At 38.2% G+C, this 21,313-nt stretch overlaps 1 protein-coding gene across 2 annotated transcripts; it reads right to left on the reverse strand.

Annotated features, from left to right (window-relative positions):
* Nucleotides 1-1,925: 1,925 nt before the first annotated feature.
* TXNDC9 (thioredoxin domain containing 9) lies at nt 1,926-20,527 on the reverse strand. Of its 2 annotated transcripts, XM_043992957.1 has the most exons (6): nt 20,376-20,523; nt 18,109-18,188; nt 16,992-17,210; nt 9,538-9,656; nt 6,731-6,985; nt 1,926-3,532 (listed from the first exon to the last, which is right to left on the reverse strand). In XM_043992957.1, exons 3-6 carry the CDS (start codon nt 17,178-17,180, stop codon nt 3,415-3,417), a joined length of 681 nt encoding a protein of 226 aa, XP_043848892.1. In that variant the 5' UTR covers nt 17,181-17,210; nt 18,109-18,188; nt 20,376-20,523; the 3' UTR covers nt 1,926-3,414. The 2 variants fall into 2 exon arrangements, with proteins under 2 accessions (XP_043848892.1, XP_043848893.1); XM_043992958.1 differs by lacking the exon at nt 18,109-18,188 and having other exon boundaries at nt 20,376-20,527.
* Nucleotides 20,528-21,313: the final 786 nt, after the last annotated feature.

The raw sequence follows: 21,313 nt of genomic DNA on the forward strand, positions 1-21,313 counted from the left end.
TGGAAGTTGTAATCCTCAGTGATTGGGAGGATGGTGGTGTCCTGGACAGGAATAAGGGAATTCAGGGTGGGGAAAGAACAAGTTTGGTCTCAGAGTGAATTTGAGATGCCAATGGGACATCCCATTTGAAATGTCCAATGGGTGGTTGGAGGTGTGTGCTCTTAGCTTGAGAGAGAGACCATGACTGGATATAGATATGGAAGTCATTTGTACAGACACAGCTGACGAGGTCATTTTCTAAGTAAGAGAGTATAAAGAAAGTGGAGTCTAAGATAGATGGGATACATGCACAGTCAGGGGCATGATACAGAAGATGAGGCAGTAAACAGAGACTGTGAAGTAGTCAGACAGGAATGAGAACAGAGATAGTTGAAACCAAGTGTGTGTGTGTGTGTGTGTGTGTGTGTGATAAAGAGAATGACCCAGTGTCAAGTACTGCAAAGAAGGCTAAGGACTGAGGAAAGAGGTTGTCTTACCCTGCCAACATCTTTTCTGGCTCTAAACTTATGATCTCATGAACTAATGGATAGTCACTCTTTATGCACATTAAGATCTCAAATAGATGTCTATCCAAGTTGCTCCACTATCCTTCTCTCTCATATCTATTTGTATGATCACTTCTAACTCAATAGAATGACATTTCATCTTTAACCAATCCTTCCTTGCTATCTAAAATATCTATTATAATTGAAGTTATCTATACCTAATGCTGATGAGTACCAGTCTGGCTCAAGATACAGGAAATTCATTTCTGAAGACTCAGCTATGAGCAGAATTTCTATGTATCTTACTATTCCTCCAATGACTCGTATGAAAGGAATCTGGCGATGCAGCATTCCAATAAAACCTCATGGGAGACAGGATGGCATGGAGGCTAGGGGTCAGCCTTCATCACAATGCTAACACATACTAGTTATTGTCACACCGTCTCTCAGACCAACTAACTGCTCCTATGTACCACAGGAAAGGGGGGTGGGTGGGAAGGAAAAAGCATTTATTAAGCGCCTTTTACGTGCAAGGCACTGTGCTAAGTGCTTTACAAATAACCCAGTTGATCAGTTGAGGGAGTTTCTGTAGGAAAAAAATCAGAGGTTCAGATAAAAACTGAGTATCAGTAGTAAAAAGATTTTATAAAGTCTCACTAGGTCCATGTGCTTATTTCAAAGACACCAGCGTAGGGGGAGAAATTAGAGGTCTGTATCCCCTTCTGCTGGAGTATTTTGGTGGACAAGAATTCAGGTGGAAAAATGAGTGGTGACCATGACAGAAAAGGAGCGAGGAGGTTAAGCTCTGTTGCTTCTAAAGAGAGAAGAGAAACAGCAGAACTTTGGTAGCTAGTCTGGAACTGAGTGGTCTTAGGGGCTTTAAAGTCACAAGGCTCCATGTGCCACTGTGTTGGTTTTGTGGTTGTGGGTTTTGTGTGTGTGTGTTTTGGAGTATTCATTTCCTCCCTGGATATGCTTTTCTGGCAAAATAAAAAAAAGGAAACCCAAACATAATGGCATAAATCACATTATTGCACCAACTGTTAGAGTTAATCAAATGTTGAGTGAGGAATTGCTAAATGGGTTTTGTTTGAAATAAAACTAAAGGAGAGTATTCTTTGAATTACTGGGAAACAGGATGGAGACAAGCTATAGCTCAATGACTAAAAAGTTGCTTAATTCTAAAATAGAAATTAAAAAGCAACTAAATATGGACATGAGGAAAAACCACATAGTTTAAAATAGACTGTTAAGGCAAGAAGAGTTTGGTTGTAAGGGAAACCTGAAGCACACCTGATGTATTAATGTAAAAGCCATTTTATATTCATTGCCCTACATATTTCTGTATAATTTTTTCCTATACTTCATGTAAATAAGCTGGCTCTGGGGAAATTGCCAAAAGCCTTTTTTTCAGGTACAAATAACAATACTGTTCAAGTATTTTGCCTTTTTAAAGCTCAATTTATTTCCCATTAATTAGCAGAGAAAAAAATGTGTGGCTACAGCATCAGTGGGCTTAAATAAAAGAACCTGTCTCTCCAGACAGGGCAGAGATCTGTGGTATGATGGGGTAATCTCAAGTGTTTATTAAAAGTGTCAGGCTGAGTTCCAGGGGCAGATTTGGACTTGTTTAGAGCTGCTTCTTGAATAGCTGTCAACAACCTACTCAACCTACAATCATACAGGATGACTGAGCATCTAAACTCCAGAGAAGTCAGTGTCTGGTTCCCAAAAGCTCCTTCAAGAAAGGCAACGTCTTGCTCTAAAAAGACGTTAAAAACCAAGACACTGAAAACTAGCATTTAGATTATTTTATTTCTCTTGCTAAGGTCAAAAAAGGTCCCAACTATTGATGTTAAGAGATGCCAAAGAATTTACCTAAGGTATTTTTTGAGAGGCAGTGGAAAGGACACTGGATTTGAAATCAAAGGATCTGGTTTCAAATCTCACCTCTTTCCAATACCATCTATGTGACCTTGGGCAAGTCACTTGTACTTTTGTTTTTTTCATCTATCACATGGGGGGGCAGGAGGCGGAGGGTTGAGGCTGGATGGGTTAGTGGCCCTTAAATTTTATGATCCTATCCTGAATTGTAGGGCTGCCCCGGGCACAGCCCTTCACTGCCCCCATGTCTCTCTGAATTCAGTCCAGGTGTAGTTATACTAGTGTTCTGTGAACAGGGATCAAAGGGTTGAAGGAGGCTGTTTGAGGGCTTCATTTCTTGAGGGGAATCCCATTCACTGCTCCTCAGGTGGTAATATGTTCTTGCCAAGTTGCCCCTCCCCCAATTTGCTGATTACCAAATTTATGTCTCAAAACATACAAAAGGAAGCTAGAATCGTAAAATCTAATCTTTTGAATAAGGCAATATTTTTATAGTTTGGAATGGCTGACTTGTTATCAGTCAAATTCAACTTTACCACATAGTGTTCAGGGTTGGTCAACAGGCAGTTTTTAGACAGCTGATTTGGAACATCCCAGAAGTGAAAGACCCTTTATAAATGAAGAGTGCAGAGTGGTGACTCTAGTCAATGATGTGAATATGGCTCTACAAAGTAAAGGATGCTGTTTAAAAGCTAGTCCTGGAAGTTTCCTGTGATGCTATTTTGAAATCAGTAAGTGAATGGTATAAACATGTTTAGATGGAGATTACAGAAAACTCATTTGGAAATAAATCTTAATCCGAGAAATCGAAAGAATTCAGTCATTTTCTACTATTAATTCAGAAGAGCTCAGATATTCTCTGCAACCTAAAAATGACCTCAAAACAGAAAATATTTAAGATGTCTTCTATGATTCAGTTGTATAAAACTGTATAGAAAATGAGCATCATGTTCAAATGTACTGAAAATAATAACTTTTAGAAAACATTCCTGGAATTGATGTATGAGGAAACAAAAGACGATTTACAAAGATTTCTAGCAGAACTCTAGTCATCATCAGAGTCAGAATCATATATTTTTCCTCGGATGGTTTTCTTTTCCAGTTTTGTGAAGTTGCTTCCAAATTTCTTTTGGGTTTGAAATGGGGGCTCCATCAAATTTCCACTAAAAAAAAAATATATGAAAAGGAACTTTTAGATTTAAGAGTTATCATATGCTATGAGTTGTTAAAAAAATTGGAACAATTCCATCTTTAATAAAATTCACAAAGTACAGTGGACTTCCTTCAATAACATGGAGACCAGGAGACAGGACTAACATCTTTCTCATAATAATTTAATCGTTTTAATGTTTATAGTTTTATACTGTGTTTGAGGAATGAGACTGTTCTATAACAAGTTGTATTATAAATGAGTTTTTTTTAGAGAACAATACCATATAGCCTCCTTTAAGTCTTTCAATGGTTATTAATGAAATGATATTTAAAAGCCACTGTGTTTTCTATGTTTTAAAGCAGATGTCACTGTACTGGTAAATAAATAAATAAATAAATCTATATCTATATATCTATCTGTGGTAAAAAGTTTTAACAGTCGGTTAGATAATGGAGAGATGCCAGGTTTTTTTTAGGACCACCCTTTTGGGGAGGAGACCAACAGCATGAGCTACGCACACCAGTCCGCCTGCAACGCAGGCCAGATCGCCTGCTGAGCACTCGACTTCCGGGGTGCAAGCTTAAAAGGCAAGGAGAGGGGCGGCTAGATGGCGCAGTGGATAGAGCACCGGCCCTGGAGTCAGGAGGACCTGAGTTCAAATCCGGCCTCAGACACTTAACACTTACTAGCGGTGTGACCCTGGGCAAGTCACTTAACCCCAATTGCCTCACTAAAAAAAAAAAAAAAAAAAAAAAGGCAAGGAGAGAACAGAAGTGGGGCTTTTTTTCCTGCTCCGCTGGTCTCCTGGCTGCGCTGCACAGACAGACACGGACTGGAGTTTGACTCGGCCCCGCTCTCAGTTAACAGCACACGCTTAACTCGGTCTCTCTCCCCAAAGGTGGCCTTCGGTTTTTGGTGAGTTTTATACAGAATATAGACTAAGCCTAGACTTAAGACGATTTGTATTGTATTTCTACTTTCCTATCCTTCTAATCAACATCACCTTGTGACTACCATACAATAAAAGCTCTATCTAGAAAACCAGAAGCTTCTTCCATTTACAAGTCTGGGAGATAAATTAAGGGAAAGGTTAAGTAGAGTAGATTTATGATCTAATATCCAATTTTAATCTCACATATCTATATCTATGAAACTATGCAATTAAATTTAGTTGTGGAATAAAATGAATTTAAAACTGTAACAAAAAATATAAATTTTATCTTTTATCCCATTGGAAACTGAATGTGCAGTATTTTGAAATTTTATATAAAACAATGTACTTTCTGCATTACGGTACCAAATGACCTCATAATGGCAAGAAAGAATTCATGCTTTGTTAAGCAGTCATATTACTATGTCTTAGGCTGTAGTAACCTGAGCACTGAGGACACACTTGCCTAATGTGCCTTTGGAGAGTTATAGTTAAGTATTTACCTTCCTTAATTTCAATATTGCTCTATTTACTTACCAGGTATTACTGAACTCTCCAAAATTCTTTAAAGATAAGCAAAGAAACAAACTTTCTGAGAACTTAAAGAACTCTAGTACTAGCAGTTTTCTTTTTTTTTCTTAAAATTTTTTTAGTATTCAACATTTTTTATAGGATTTCTAGTTCCAAATTTTTCTCCCTCCTTCCCCCTTCCCCAAGATAGCAACCAATCTGATATAGGTTATTTATGTACAATCACATTAAACATATTTCTAGCAGCTTTCTTAAGAACTGTGAAGTTAAATGAATCCTGGTATGTGGTAAATTGAAATTATCCTTTTTTTCTTTTTTAAGGGATTGTCTCCTTTTGTTTTCTCATTAATAACCATCTGTAAGAATGCTATAGGTCACCCTGTGTAAATTAGACAATGTAAGAAAAAAAAAGATTGTTGTTTTCTCCCTAGAAGTTAACCCAGTACAATACTACTTCCTTACATAATTTCCCTTGATAAACTGACTTTTTTTTTTTTTTGGACTCTGGGAGATCAACAAAACATTTCAGTACCTCTGCTTGCTTAACTTGAAATAGCCCAGGAAGATATCAAGATAAAAACTAAATAAAAACAAGGGTATTTTTATTTTTTAAAACTTTTTTTTCTGGTTTTAACTCTACATAACAGGAACATTTAATCAAAAGTTTTCCCAATCCATTTTCATTGCAGAAATGGTATTGGGAATATCTAGAAGAAATGTGTGGGGGGGAAACCAGGAAAAAACAACAACACACAAACTATCTTGTGTGATCAATGAGAAGAAATGATAAAATCTTCTAATTAATGTAGTAGATCTTTATCAGGAACTTAGCTCCTCAAAGAGGGGCAAGGAAAAGAAGTAGGGACATAATAATCCTGATCATTTTACCTGCTGCTGGGTTGCAGACCAGGCTGGGGACTCAAAGGATGCTATGATATGTTATGACTTGTGCGAAGAGATAACCTATTTTTGTTTGGAGAAGGAGGTGTTTCAGAGGTGTTTTTGAAGTCAATTTAGAAATAAGCCAGCAATTAGAAAGCTCAATGTATTTTCTCAGATTGTGTATTACAGAAGAGGAAGACAATAAATTTGGGGTTCAAAAGGTAAAGTTCTATGGCTGATTCTTTTGAATAAAATCTCATTCTTGAAGCAGATTCTCTATTTTTTCACTGATGATCATGACGAAAGTCAATTCTGGATCACACCAATATGTTTACTTCAATCTGAGAATATACCGTTCCAGGGAATGACACTTTGAGGCACAAAGACATGGTGTAAGTCTAAAAGTATCAATGTTGGGAATGTTTCAAAATTTATTTTTATCCATAAATATTACCTTGCCTTAATTTAATCTGTCTATATGAATGTTTTAGGCATTCTTTTACTCACTTATTTTGATAAGTGTGGTTTTACAAAATATACTTTTCTTTTTAGAAAGGTTTGTATTCTTACAAACTTGACTGAAGTCCCATTTTTGCTTTGTTCAAATCATCTAAGTCTAAAATAGCAATCTAAAAATAGCAACCAAAAACATCAAAAGAAATACGTGCGGGACAGCTAGATGGTGCAGTGGATAGAGCACTGGCCCTGGATTCAGGAGTACCCGAGTTCAAATCTGGTCTCAGACACTTAGCACTAACTGTGTGACCCTGGGCAAGTCACTTAACCCCAATTGCCCCACAAAAAAAAAAAAAGAAGAAGAAGAAAGAAATAAAAAAAGAAATATGTGCCAATTTAAAAAGTTACCTGTAATTAAGAATATCAGAACAACCAAGTCTCCATTCTAAAGTTTCTGTGGTGAAGTCATCTGTATTTCCTAGATCGGTAAAACCTACTATATAATCTTGCGTTTTTCCATCTTTCACTAGAGCTAGGGTGGGAATAACTTTGATACGCAGTTTTTCACACAGGAAAGGTGCTTTCTCCACATTGAGCTTCAAGAATTTGGTCTCCAAATGTTTCTTGGACAATATTGCCAAATGTTTATCTAGTATTTTACATCTGTAAAGTCAAACACAAATCAAAATTTAAAAATCAATTAGATCAGACACTTTTGTAGAAAGGAGATTTAAGAGCAGCTAGGTGGTGTAGTGGATAGAGCACTGGCCCTGGATTCAGGAGGACCCGAGTTCAAATCTGGCCTCAGACATTTAACACTTACTAGCTGTGTGACCCTGGGCAAATCACTTAACCTCAAGTGCCCCGCCCACACATCCCCACTCCCTTCCCCCCCCCAAAAAGAAAGAAAGGAGATTTAGCAAGAGTGGTTGGAGAATGTGGGGACTTTGTTGGAGCCTATTTCATTTTTATCTCATATGTTGTCTTTGCACTAGACAACCCAAAATTGGCATTCTAGAAAACCAAGACTTTCCTTTATGATTGTTTTCAACCAATTATCAATATCCTACTCTGGCACGTTACCAGGGTCAAGCAAAACCAGAGTGTATCCCGTTAAAATTTTTTTTAACTGACATTTTTTCTAAATGGAGTTTCATAAACACTGAATTTCAAAGGGGGGGGGGGGGTGTGACGAGAGAACTTAATGGACACTAATACCAGAGTCTATGGAAGAGGGAGTCATGAACATTTAGCACCCCATCTGAGAACACCCAAAGGAAAAAAATGGTGCCAATGAAAGGGAAAAAAAAGCAAACCTCTGTGACATCGTTAGAATCAAGGGTAATCAGTATCTCTAAATAAGCAAGACCATTTAAGCTTTATCCACACTGTCGAATGGATCTAACAGTGTTTTCCCAAGGTAGGCCCTAGGCTGTAGACTGGAATGATGACGATGATGATGATAACGAGAATAACAATAGCTAACATTTATATAGTGCTTACTTTGTTCCAGACGCTGTGCTAAGGGCTTTGCAATTATTATTGCATGCGATTTGACTATTCTGGGTGGAAAGTACACCAAGAGAAAAGGAACCACTAAGTTAGGTGACCTTGTCATTGCCAAAGTACGATTCTCAATTTAGAAAGTAATTGGAAATACGGGTGGCTGTCAAGAAACATGGTCTTTAAAAAGAATCCAACTATTTGTTTTAAAATGATCAGTACATTGTTTTTGCTGAGGGAAATATCTGTAACCCTTCGTGATGAGAAGAAATGCCTACATGCCAGTTTTTGTACGCAGTTAAGTACTCTGAATCATTTAAGTCCCAATGTTTTTGAGGCTTAGGTAGTGGTGTGGAGGTCATCTGTGGTCCAGAAAAAGTTTTTGGTTATCTTCACCACATAACTTTTGTGTCTTCACTTAGCTGTCAAGCACTTTAGGTATAAGAATTTTGGTGAATTACAAATAATGATGAGATGAAAATAAGAATAAATGTTAACCTTAAGGATACTATTTTAACTTGAATAGAGGATGTGTGTATATATGTGTGTGCAGGAATGCAAAAATAAATCTCTCTTAAATGAAGAGACAGTATCCTGCAAGAAAACACCGAAAATGCACTGGGGGGAGCTATTTAAAAGATTTCCTTTGGAAAATATTTCCTAGCATTTGTTTTGTATATTTTGATGTTAATTTTTAGGTTTGCTAAGGGAAGATATAAATAAGGTGCAGACTGAAGTTGGCAATCCATTGTGTGAATGCCAAATGAGAAATGATTTTAAGTAGAAAATTAGGGTGAGGCAAATTTGTCTTGGATGCCTTTCCATTTCTTGAATCATCTCACCCTTTTTCTCTTCCCTCATCCCCTCCTGATCCCAGATGCCCTATTTCTTGCAATGATTAGCATATAGTAACCATTTAATAAATGCCTTTTCATTTATTTATTCATTCATTTCTCAATTAATCCTGCTAAAGTGTCAGCTGATACGAAGGTGTTAATTGATAAAGCTTAAGTTTACATAATCTTCCTCACAAAGTATTTGTAAATTAAAAATGTACTTCATACAAAGATGGCTCCAGGGGTGCAGCCCAAAATGCTATCAAAACTTGGGAGCCTCTGTCATGTCTTCAACTGTATCTTGACTTAGCTTGGAGGTTCACACCTCAGTGTCTTTTTGAAGGTGGGAGGAGGGTCAGACAAGCAGGTAGCCATTATCTTTTCCCTCAAATACTTCTACTCTTTTCCATGTCTCTATGAGATGTAAATACATGACCACTAAAAAGCTGTTCTACTCTTGCCTTCTAGATAAGTTCCTGACCTACATGGGTCCCACAGAAAAATCACAAGAACACTGTTTTAGTAAAGAACAGGCTAGTGAAACTTAACTACTATAAAGACTTTAGGCAAGAAGGCAATTATTTTTTCCTTTGACAAAAGTTTTAAACTGTACATCTCTAAGAGTTACTTTTGGAAGTGACCAAAACAATTCAAGAAATTTAAATAATTTATATAGGAACGCTCATTTTCCAGTAATGTGTATTATTACAACTTTCAATGTTAATACGTTCTAAAATTAACCTTTTATAAGTATTGTCTGATGTTGAAATATATGATAAGGCAGCCTGTCCAACTTTCCTAAGTTCCATTAAACATTTTATCTATTATATTTTTCTAACATTATAAAATCCCTTCACCAGAAATCAGTTCAGTTACCTGAATGTAGAATCTCTGTAGAAATGGCAAACCACTTTTTTACTTTCCTTGACTTCCTGAAAAAAGTCTCTTTCACTAGGTATTTCTCTGTATTCACCATGTCCTTTTGAAAGCCATTCCTAGGTTGGAAAGAGAGGAAGTAATGACATCTGAGATTTCTTTTTCAGTAGATATGGATGTTAATCAAGTATCAGGTAAATATGTAAAATAATTTTTATTTTAGTCACTAAAATTATTTGCAGCAAGTAAATTTTCTTTCAGGATAATTAACTTAAAAATAATGAAAACCACCCAGAAAGAGTAACCTATACTTACTGATTCCACTTCCTCAATCGCTTCAACTCTTTGCTATTTGGTTTTCAACTCAACCTCCCTACTGAAGTTGCTCTCAAAAGCTGTTAATGATTTCTGAACAGCTCCATCAGAGAAATTGTTCCTGACTCGGTCCTTATCCTCCTTGTGCTACATTCTCAGGTTTCTCACATCAGTTGTTCTGAGTACTTTTTAATGTTTAACATCCATCTCTTTTCCTCTACCTGTGGCTGTACCCGGGAGCTTTGTCCTCAGTCCTTTCCTCTTGTCACTCCCTGATCATTCATTCCCATGTTTTTAATGGTCACTTTCATCCATATGACTCCAAAATCCCAACTGCCATTCCTGATCTCACCCCTCCTCCTCTTACCATCTGGTCCTCCATCTCTAACAAATCTCCACATGGTTCTACTCACATCTTGAACTCAACGTGACCAAAATGGAATCACTGACTTTCCTTCCTAAGCTTTTTCGTTGTTGACTACATCACCATCCTCCCAAGTCATCCAAATTTGAAATTGTTGAGTAATCTTTGATTCTTCTCATCAGTGTATCCATAGAGAAAGCATATCGTCATGGAAAAATGATAAGACTTGATGGATCAAGTCCTACTTTTGATACTTACTAGCTGTGTGACTATAGTCAAGTCACTAACTTCTCTTAGTCTCAATTTCTTCATTTGTCAAATGGGCATACCTGTAGCATCTCACTTATGTTATACTTTGTGACTATCAATTCAGTTAATGTATATAAATTTGCTTTGTAACTTTTCAAATATTATGAGTGTAAGCTATTATCTAATCATTTGCTAAATCTTGTTCTTACCTCTACAAGATCTCACATTTGTCTCCTTCATTCTACTTATGTTACCATCCTAATTTCATCCACATCTTTTACTTGCAATATTGTTACAATCGCTTTATTCAATTTTCCCTTCTCCAAACTATATACTTCATATGTCTTCCTAAGGTAGAAGTCTCACCATGCTTCTCCTCTGTTGAATAACCTTCAGTAACTCTCTATCATGGATCACAAAACAGAATTGTCTGTTATTTAAGTCTCTCCAATTTACCTTTCTAGCTTCATTTCATATTACTCCCTTTCACAAACTCTATATACTATATACTAGCTAGCTTATTACCTGAACTCAAAATGCCATAGCCTGCCCATGTGATTAGAATTGGCTATTTGTCAAGAGTCCAAATCTAGCCTCAGACATTTCCTAGCTGTGCAACTCTGGGCAAGTCATTTAACCTTTGTCTGCCTCAATTTCCTCAACTATAAAATGGAGATAATAATAGCACATACTTTGTAGGGTTGATGTGAGGATCAAATGAAATATGTGTAAAAAATGCTTAACATAGTAAGTGCTATAAATACTTCTCCTCTTCCCTTTCCATGCCAAGGATAACGGACCTTATTTCTTTTAGAACTTTTATCTTTTTTCTTCTTCAGGACAATGAGGGTTAAGTGACTTGCCCAGGGTCACACAGCTAGTTAATTATCAAGTGTCTGAGGCTGGATTTGAACTCAGGTCCTCCTGAATCCAGGACCAGTGCTTTATCCACTGCGCCACCTAGCTGTCTCCCCCTTCACATTATTCTTGAGAGAATTTAGTTTGTGATCAAATATTACTAGTACAGAGGAAAGAATAGTGACTCAAGTTAGACAACCTGGATTCAAAACTCCCCTCTGATGCTTACTATGTGACTCTCAGCAAGTTAATTAATCTCCTTTAGCATCAGTTTCCTCCTCTATAAAATGAGGTGGTTGGACCAGATGGTCTCTGAAGTTCCTTCTAGGTCTAGATTTATGATCTTGGTGATTTCCAGGGATGTGGCCCTCATTGCTCCCATACCATCTTTGAAGTGAACAGGTCTGTTAGGCAAAAGTTCTTCCTTATCCTTGACAGAAATCTCCCTCTAATTTTCATCTATAAGTACTAGGCTGCCCTTTGGGTTTACACAGAGTAAGTCAAATATCTCTTCCTTATAACAAACTTTCAAATATCTGTTCTTCAGCAGGCTAAATGTCCCTGGTTCCTTGGTTTACTCTTCACAACATCTGTCTAGACCATTCACAAATCTGGTTGTCCTCCTTAAGAATACATTCCAGTTTATCAATGTTTCTACCAAAATGTGCCATCCAAAACTGACCAAAGTATTACCCATGTGGTCTGAACCACAACAGAGTAGAGTGTAACTATTACTTTCCTCACTCTGGAGACTATTAATTCAGCCTAAAATTACATTTCTTTTTCTTGGCAATCTCATCACATTGTTGGCTCACATTAAATCAACTAATATACTTAGGGCTTTTTTTTCTTCCATGTTGGACTGCTTATTGATTAGGTATTGTTCACTCTGTACTTGTACAATTGGTATTCTGACCTTTACAAGTATCTCTATTGTTTGTTTTTGGGGTTTTTTTGGTGGGGCAATGGGGATTAAGTGACTTGCCCAGGGTCACACAGCTAGTAAGTGTCAAGTGTCTGAAGCCGAATTTGAACTCAGGTCCTCCTGAATCCAGGGCTGGTGCTTCATCCACTGCGCCACCTAGCTGGCCCCCCTTGTATCTCTATTAATTTAATTTTGTCAGTTTCTATTCTATTAAGAATACTAATTGTTATTCAGCCTGCGTGCTACTCTTCCCTTTCAGTTGTGTCATTTACAAATATAATAAACTTCTATGTCAGTCATAATAGACTTTCATGTTATGCAAGTTGCTGATAAAAATGTTGAACAGAATGATGCAGTTCTTTCTTTTAGCCTCACTAAACAGCGAGTAGTAATTAGGAATATTTTTTCCCTATGAAAATAGGTATACTGACAGATATGAGCAATGTGAATATTTCTTATCAACTGAAAGAGGAAAGTCTGTAAACATATTTAAGAAACACTATATTCTTTTAAATTTTTATCTTTGGTAAATAAAATACAATTGCTGCTCATGCCAGTTTTAAATACTCAAATTGCTTCTTTACTAAAAAAACAGACACTATTCAATGAGTTCCTTCATCTATCTCCCTTTCTATTCACCTCATAATCCCTTGACATCATCCTCCATTTTTTTTTTTTTTTAGTGAGGCAACTGGGGTTAAGTGACTTGCCCAGGGTCACACAGCTAGTAAGTGTCTAAGGCCGGATTTGAACTCAGGTACTCCTGACTCCAGGGCCAGTGCTCTATCCACTGAGCCACCTAGCTGCCCCATCCTCCAGTTTTTAATAATGAGGTGACTCTTTGTGCTAAGGCTAATACTTTTACATGTATCCCTGATCTCCATCTTCTCACCTTCTCCAGCAGACTGAATCCTGTCATCCACTCTCCTTAATTTTCGGCTTTTTTCCTTATCAACTGGTTCTTTCACTACTTCCTTCAAAAATGCCCAAGTTTCTACCCAGCCTTAGAAAACCTCCACTAGATTCCCTCAAGCTACTGCCCTACATCTCTTTCCTTCTTCAGCCAAACTAGCCTAGAAAAAGCAGTCTACAAACACTGCATCCCCACCTTACTCTTCTCTTACTAAGTTCTCAACCCTCTGCAATTTAACTTGACCTCATTATTATACTGAAACGGCTTTCTTTAAAGTTACCAATGATCTCTAAATGTCAAACATGACAATCTTTTATCATTTTTCAACCTTCTTGAACTCTCTTGCTACATTTGACACTGCTGACTACTCTCTCCTGGGTATTTTCTCCTCTTTGCTTTTTTTTTTTTTTTTTTTTTAGTGAGGCAATTGGGGTTAATTGACTTGCCTAGAGTCACACAGCCAGTAAGTGTTAAGTGTCTGAGGCCGGATTTGAACTCAGGTCCTCCTGACTCCAAGGCAGGTGCTCTATCCACTGCGCCACCTAGCTGCCCCTCCTCTTTGCTTTGTACAAGATATTGTCTTCTGGTTCTTCTTCTACCTGTCTAACCACTCATTCCTTGTCTCCTTCTCTGGCTCATGATCCATATCACATTCCCCAACTACAGGTGTTCTGTCCTAGATTCTTATAGGTTTAACTATCATCTCCACGTAAATGATTGACAAATTTGTATAAATACCCACAGTTTTTCCTGAGTTTCAGTCCCACAGCACCAACTGTCTACTAGGTATTTCAAATGCAATGTCCCTGAGACATCTTAATCCCAACATGTCCAAGACAGAATTTATCTTTTTACCAAAAACCACCTCTTTTGGGCAGCTAGGTGGTGCAGTGGATAAAGCACCGGCCCTGGATTCAGGAGGACCTGAGTTCAAATCCGGCCTCAGACACTTGACACTTACTAGCTGTGTGACCCTGGGCAAGTCACTTAACACCCATTGCCTCGCAAAAAACAAAAAACCAAAAAAATCCCCCAAAACCACCTCTTTTAAACTTACCTATTTTTGGTGAAGGAACCACCATTCTTTCAGTCTCCCAGGTTTATAACCTTGGCATTGCTTTTGCTTTACTTTCCCTTACCATACACAATAAGTTGCCCAATCCTGATGTTTCTATCTTCACAACATCTCTCACATCAAACCCCTTCTCTCCATTCAGTCACTACTTTAGTTCACCCTTTCATCACCTCTTCCCTAGATTATTGTAACAGTCCCCTAATTAGTCTCCTTGCCTCAAGTCTTTCCCCATTCCAGTTAATTCTTTTCTTTAAGCACATACCTGACTACATCACTCAAACTACAATGGCTCCCTAAGGCTTCTAGGATCCAATAAAGGTAAACTCTTTTCTTTAGTTTTTTTTTGGTGGGGAAGAGAGAGAATAAGTTTTATTTGTATAGTTCTTTGTTGGTAAGAAACTGGAGCTTAGTAGTATCTAGTAATTTTTAATTCATTAAAAATTAGTTTCTTTTAATTATTATTCTGTTTTCAGTTTAAGAGCATAATACTGAATGTGTGTGTGTGTGTGTGTGTGTGTGTGTGTGTATATATATATATATATATATATATATATATATATAAAGGCTGAAAAGAGAAAACTATTAAGGGTGAAAACGATTGCTCCTTCCAAGAATTATACAAAAAATGTACAAGGGGACTAATAGACAGAAACAAGTGTGATGTCTCATATGTCCAAAGGACTGGGGGAGAAAAAGAGCTCTCTGAATGGGTGACATGGAGGCTTTTAAAGTCCTTCATAACCTCGCCCTAAGCTTATCCCCCTCCCCCCATGAGGGTTAAGTGACTTGCCCAGGGTCACACAGCTACTAAGTGTCAAGTGTCTGAGGTTGCATTTGAACTCGAGTCCTCCTGAATCCAGGGCTGGCGCTTTATCCACTGCACCACCTAGCTATCCCTGCTCCTAAAGTTTAATTGGCATTACTCTAAATTAGTTAAGCAGTGTGAGTCTTGATTAGCATGTATTACTTCTTTCCCTTAAAATCCCTTGATTTTTCTATCTCCTACACAAAATAGTCTGCAGAATGAGGATATAGTCTGCACAGCTCTCTCCAAGTAGTCTTTACTCTGGTAAAACTGCTACTACTCTTTTCCCATATTTCCTCGTAAGATACACTTTGATTTTACTTTCATTAACCTGCAAAAAAGCTTCCAAAAGATTCAATCGCTCCATGAAATTTAGACATTTGTGCAGACAGTTTTTTGTCTTAACACACACATAAGCCCAAGGTCTATCCTAACTGGCTTTTGAACAAAAATTATTTGAGCAATTTAAAAAAATGAAAAACAACTTGAAATATCTTTCTTAAACATTATTGGGACATTCAAAGTCTGTGTATCAACTTATACATCATAACTATAACTCTTTCATTGCATTAGCAAAACTTCATTGTTTAATTCTACATTCTTCAAAACAGTATATGTATGCTATACTCCAACTGAACAAGTACTTTAATAAAGCCTAATATTGTACTCCTTTAACCCTCAAATGACTAAAGCACTCATTGACTATTCTTTGTCAGCACTATAAAGGGAAAAGCCACTTAGGCTACACAATACTGAACATATATATGCTGCTGTTAAGAAAAAAAAAATCCAATTTAAAAAACATGAACTGAAAACAGATAAATCAGGGCATAGTTTTCTCATTATGAAGAATTGTACCTTTACAAAAGTATTCTTTAAATAGTGATCTCCTTTTCTGTGTTTGCACAGGAAAAAAAAAAAGTATTAGGTGTACTAATAAACTAAAAACTAATCAGAATTTGAAAAGTAGCTCCGATGTGTTTTAATGGAAAAAAATTTTTGTCTAACTATAAAAAAATCAACTTATAGAATTTGAAGGCACATTCAACTGGCCTCTTGGCTCTACAACACTGATTTTGTTACCTAAATTTAAGGTATACTTGAGTATAGACCTTTCACTTCCCATCATACAGATACTCACATCTGCACCCACCTAACCGGGAGAAAGAGGACAAGGATGATACCAGCTCCTCATCATGCCTTTTACCTTTATACCTCTTCTTGGGAGTTTAGTTTGTTTTTACACAAAAAAGCACACATTAATTTGTAATAAATGACAACTTCTCCTTTAGACAAACTTTATACTGGGAATAATTGAAAAATTTTCCTCTACAGCTCTCAAACTACTCTGTGGCCATTCTTTCCATTTGGCTTTCTATTTGATAACATTCCTGCTAAAAAAAGTTTCAGTAACTAATCCCCGCCCCCACCTTTAGTCTGGGAGGCTAAATTACAATAAGATTAATGCAGGCAGGAATGGAATTTAGGTCTTTTGATTCCTAGTTCATTATTCTGTCTCGATTTCACTGTCTTTTTTTTTTTTTCTTTTTCCCTTAGGTGGGGCAACGAGGGTTAAGTGACTTGCCCAGGGTCACAAAGTTAGTAAGTGTCAAGTGTCTGAGGCAGAATTTGAACTCAGGTCCTCCTGACTCCAGGGCTGGTGCTCTATCCACTGTGTCACCTAGCTGCCCCCAATTTCACTGTCTTTTTAACCAAATGAGAACACAGTGTTCTTAATTTGGAGACCTCATTTGAAAAAAGAACTACCTGTATTCAGATTATTATACTGATTAAGCTAAAAACACTTGCTTTGTACGGAATTTAAACAATGGCAAGGATACATTAATTCATCAGGCCCTAAAAGGGAGGATCAACAGCAACTACTGCAGTAGTATAAGGTACTTGGACCATACTGTTTAGTAATTTCAGAAAGCAGTGCAGCTAGGTTACTTGTTTCTGCTGTTGTGCTTTCTTTAGTGCTTCAAGTCTCTTTTCTTTGAGGCTCTCCAAGTCATCTTCATCCATCTGATCCAGTTTTTGTATCTCAGCATCCAGCTTCTGTTCCACAATATTGGTTGTCTGAAGCAACTGATTCTCCAGGACTTTAGCAAACATGTCAACAGATGCTTGAGCTTCCATTTTTGGGAATGTATTGTTCACTCCTTACAACTAGGGAAATAAAAACACAATTAAAATATTGCTATCATGAAACCATGTTTTTTTTAGATTCTCCGTAATGTCAGTAACATTATTTGAACAACATACAGCTAACTGCCAGTGATTTTGACTAGTTGTTTCCTTTTCTAGGCCATAAGTATGCACGGAAAGTAAGATGATTAGAGAAAAATGAGTCGTTTTTGATTCAGATTCTTTTTCCATAATAAAATTAAGACACACATTAAGTGCCTATTATAAATGCAGACCACTGTTCTACAGGCCCTGGAGGACATACTGGGGGGAAAAGTTAATTAAATAAGACATGGTCTCTCTTCTCATGGAGTCTAGGGGTTGGGGAAAGCAATTATAAAATACAGAAATAACTTGAGGCCTGCACTTTAAAGCCAAAAGAAATATATAATAATAATCCAAGGATGCATGGACACAACTTCCACCAATACAAATCACAACCCTTCTACAACTTGGTTAGATGGCTTTCAAAAATTGCTGTGGCTGAAAAATTCATCACCCTGCAGCCAATCTTGTGATATATTTCTGAAATCAGCTAGGCTAGCTCTAAGATGGTAAGATATGCAGTCTGTTATTGATATGTGAAAGCTTTCCAGGTTGGCAGGGTCTTGGTAGAGCCTGAAATCTATTTGCCTCACCTCTAAGCCATGGGGCACTGACAGGAGTAGGACTTTAGTCAAAGTGAGAACTTATATTTATGTAATTCACTAAGGCTCAATACTTTTTTTATAAAGGAAAATACAATTCAATTAATATGTATGTTAATTGATATACATATACACATATATCAATTAACATATATGTTAATTAATACACAAACATGCACACATACACATATATATACACACATATAAACACATATGATATATAGTAATAGAACCTTTTATGTGATTCTAGGTCCAGGGATACAAATAGAAAAAAGAAACAGTTCTTTTCTTCATGAAGCTTACTTTCTATTGGCTGAGAGATGTGAAAGAAAAAAAGCTACAGGTCAGTCAAATAAGCATTCCCTCTGATAATAATGTGCATTATAAGCATTACTGCTGCTGTATATGTTACAATAGGATTCATTACAAGGCAGAATTCAGTGAGGGTGAGATTCACTTTAGGCTCTATGTAAAAGGGGATTATTTGCTGAAAGACAAAATAAATATACCTTTATAATGTGATCTTATGGACACTAAAGTTAAAATTTTGGTATTATCTTTGATTCTTCCCTCTCCTTCCATCATGTCCAATCAGTTGCTAAAGCCTGTCACTTTCAACTCTTCAATCTCTCATCTATTCCTTTCTTTCTACTCCCATTGCCACCACAAGTCCTCGCTATTTTTTTTATACCTTTTTTTTTAACAGGGCAATGAGGGTTAAGTGACTTGCCCAGGGTCACACAGCTAGTAAGTGTCAAGTGTCTGAGGGTGGATTTGAACTCAGGTTCTCCTGACTCCAGGGCCAGTGCTTTATCCACGACACCTAGCTGCCCCCAGCTCATTATTTTTTGATTTTTTTTTAAACATCCTCCTCCTTTGTCTCCCTGACTTTTAGTCTATTTATTCCCTTTCTGAGTGATACTGCAAACTACTTCCAAGTAATCTTCCTAATGCATAGGTCTGATCATGTCATTTCCTGGCTCAAAAACCTCTGGATCACAGCATAAGGTCCTGACATTTGGAGCGAGAGGAAAACTTAGAAGATTTAGTGATCTAGGACACATTCTCATTTTGTCTTTTCTTCTTTTTTTAGTGAGGCAATTGGGGTTAAGTGACTTGCCCAGGGTCCCACAGCTAGTAAGTGTAAAGTATCTGAGGCCAGATTTGAACTCAGGTACTCCTGACTCCAGGGCCGGTGCTCTAACCACTGTGCAACCTAGCTGCCCTGCACATTCTCATTTTGTAGACGAGAAAACTGAAAACCGAATTTTGTGTTGAATAAGCACAAAAGGAGTTAGTTGGTAGAGCCAGGTTTCAAATTGAGGCTTCCTGAATCCCAGTCCAGAGTTCTTTACACAATGTTGTCCTCACTGTTAAGGTTAAAATGTAGACTCCTGATTTTGGCATTCCTTTTATACTGTTCCCCTTAATGCAATCTATATTCCCAGACAACCTTATACTCTTTCTTTCATTTCATCTTCCTTTCTCTTTCCTCTATCCTTGCATGCCTGTAAGTAACCTATTTTGATGATCTCTGTTGAGATCCTCCTCTATTAAGCTTTTCCTAAGGTCCCTTACCCAAACAGTCATCCTCCTCCCCCAAGTCTTAGTCTTTGTATCCTTAGTCCCAGGCACATAGGAAATGCTTAATAAATGTTTTAATTTAAAAAAACAAAACAAAACAAAAAAACTTCCCTGATTCAGACAAATTAGTGAGGGACAACTATCTATAATACACATTTAAAGAGAAATGCATCGTTTTAATCAACTTCAGTGTTGTCCAGTTGAGTTCATATACAAGTATGATTAGAGCTTTGCAGTTCACACAAGCCTCGGTGTGCCAGTTTAAAACCTAGTAACAACAGCTTTGGGGCGGGTTCTATTAACTCATTTTTTATCAAGAAAAAGAAGTGGATGGTCCCGTTAGTTCCCTAATCATCTTCCATTACGACCATCTCCAATTCTGCTTTCCTTCCAGCTTTAATCGCTAATTTCTACGGCCCATTTTGGGGCGGGGGGGGGGGGCGCACAAGGCGAGGCGAAGGACTAGGCTGTTCTCAAATAACCCGGGGGCTTCTTTACTTCCCATCTGTAACAGGGGATATGTTCTGGGGACCCGGAAGGGCTGAGTTCTTCAGAATTAGGCAGGAAGCCTCGGGTTCCTCTCCAACATCTCGCTTCCACCTCCTCCATTTCCACCTTTCTCTACCACCCATGACACGAAAAGGGTCGCAGAAGGGAGGGCAAGGCCCGCGAGCCCCCCATCTCCGGGAGCCCCGGCTTCAAAGCCATTAAGGACGCATGCGTGGCGCAGTCCGCTATTGCGTACTAGAGGTGTCGGCCCTTCCCCCCCCCCTCCCCGGCCTACTCAGCTAGTCTTCTCTTTCCCCACCCCCACTTCCCCGTTCCCTGCCTTGTTCCTCGGACCCCACAGTGTGCTACGGCTGCCCTTACCATGGGCATCGCCAACTTCACTTTTCCGTCTCAGGGCCCACCTCACCTGAAATCGAGGCGACTGCTGCGGTCCCCTCCCCCTCTCCCGAGCAGTGGCGAAGACTTGGCGGAAGGTCACTGCTACTTCTGAATCGACTGCAGCGGCGGCAGGGGCGGGTGGGCACCAGCCGGCTGCAAGTGCTACGTTCTCATTGGCTCTTTCCCACGCTCGACGTGAACCGACTGCCACCAAAGAGAGAAAGTGAGCGTTTCTGGCGCATGCGCTCTCCCGCTCGTCCGCGTTTTCCCCGCTCTGGTCCCACTTTGGTTTCTGAGTTTCTCAGAAGACAGGCGGAACTGCCAGTGGGACGGTGGGGGTTGGGGTTGTGTTTCTACGGCAAGTACAAAAGCCCGAAATTCTTGACTTTCTTCCGGGCCTAAGATTTCCAGTACGGCACTTTACTGTATGAAGTGCGGCGGGAGGAGCAATGCATCTTGGGCATTGAAGTCTTTTGGGAATAGGTGTGTTGTACAATTGCTAGATTGACTTTTCTCTATGGTCGGTCCCTGGATGCATTTTCTAAAGTAAACTATATAACAAAGATGAAACGTATATCCCTGTACATATTTTCTGGTTTTATTTTTCCAGATGAGAATTGCGACAGCACATAAGAGTCACAAAATTAAAAAAAAAAAACCCAACACCCAAACTTTTCTCTTTTAATGAGAAGATTGAAACTTATCTTATGGAGCAGGGGCAAACTCAATTTGCCCTTGTTTTAGTTATCGAGTAGCTCCATAAACCATGTACTTATGTACTTTGTGCAGTGTTCAATTTAGAGCCCCCCCCCCCCCCCCCCATGTCGAACTTGGTGCTGACCAGAATTACAGAATTATAGACATTAAACAGTGGAATGAAGACCAAATGAATCATAGAAGTTCTTCTTCTGTTCTAGATGATGTAACAACCGTTCAGAAGTTTGCTTTCCAGCCGCATTGGCTGGA

Source organism: Dromiciops gliroides, chromosome 3 (assembly GCF_019393635.1).
Source record: "Dromiciops gliroides isolate mDroGli1 chromosome 3, mDroGli1.pri, whole genome shotgun sequence".
NCBI lineage: Eukaryota > Metazoa > Chordata > Mammalia > Microbiotheria > Microbiotheriidae > Dromiciops > Dromiciops gliroides.

Bases quoted from the DNA above. Each gene is read 5' to 3' on its own strand.
- TXNDC9 (XM_043992958.1), bottom strand. From the start codon at position 17,180: ATGGAAGCTCAAGCATCTGTTGACATGTTTGCTAAAGTCCTGGAGAAT. The intron at 9,657-16,991 runs GTAACCTAGCTG...TTTCCAACCTAG, and splicing joins AAGCACAACAGCAGAAACAA to GAATGGCTTTCAAAAGGACA. The intron at 3,533-6,730 runs GTAACTTTTTAA...TTTTTTTTTTAG, and splicing joins TCTGATATTCTTAATTACAG to TGGAAATTTGATGGAGCCCC.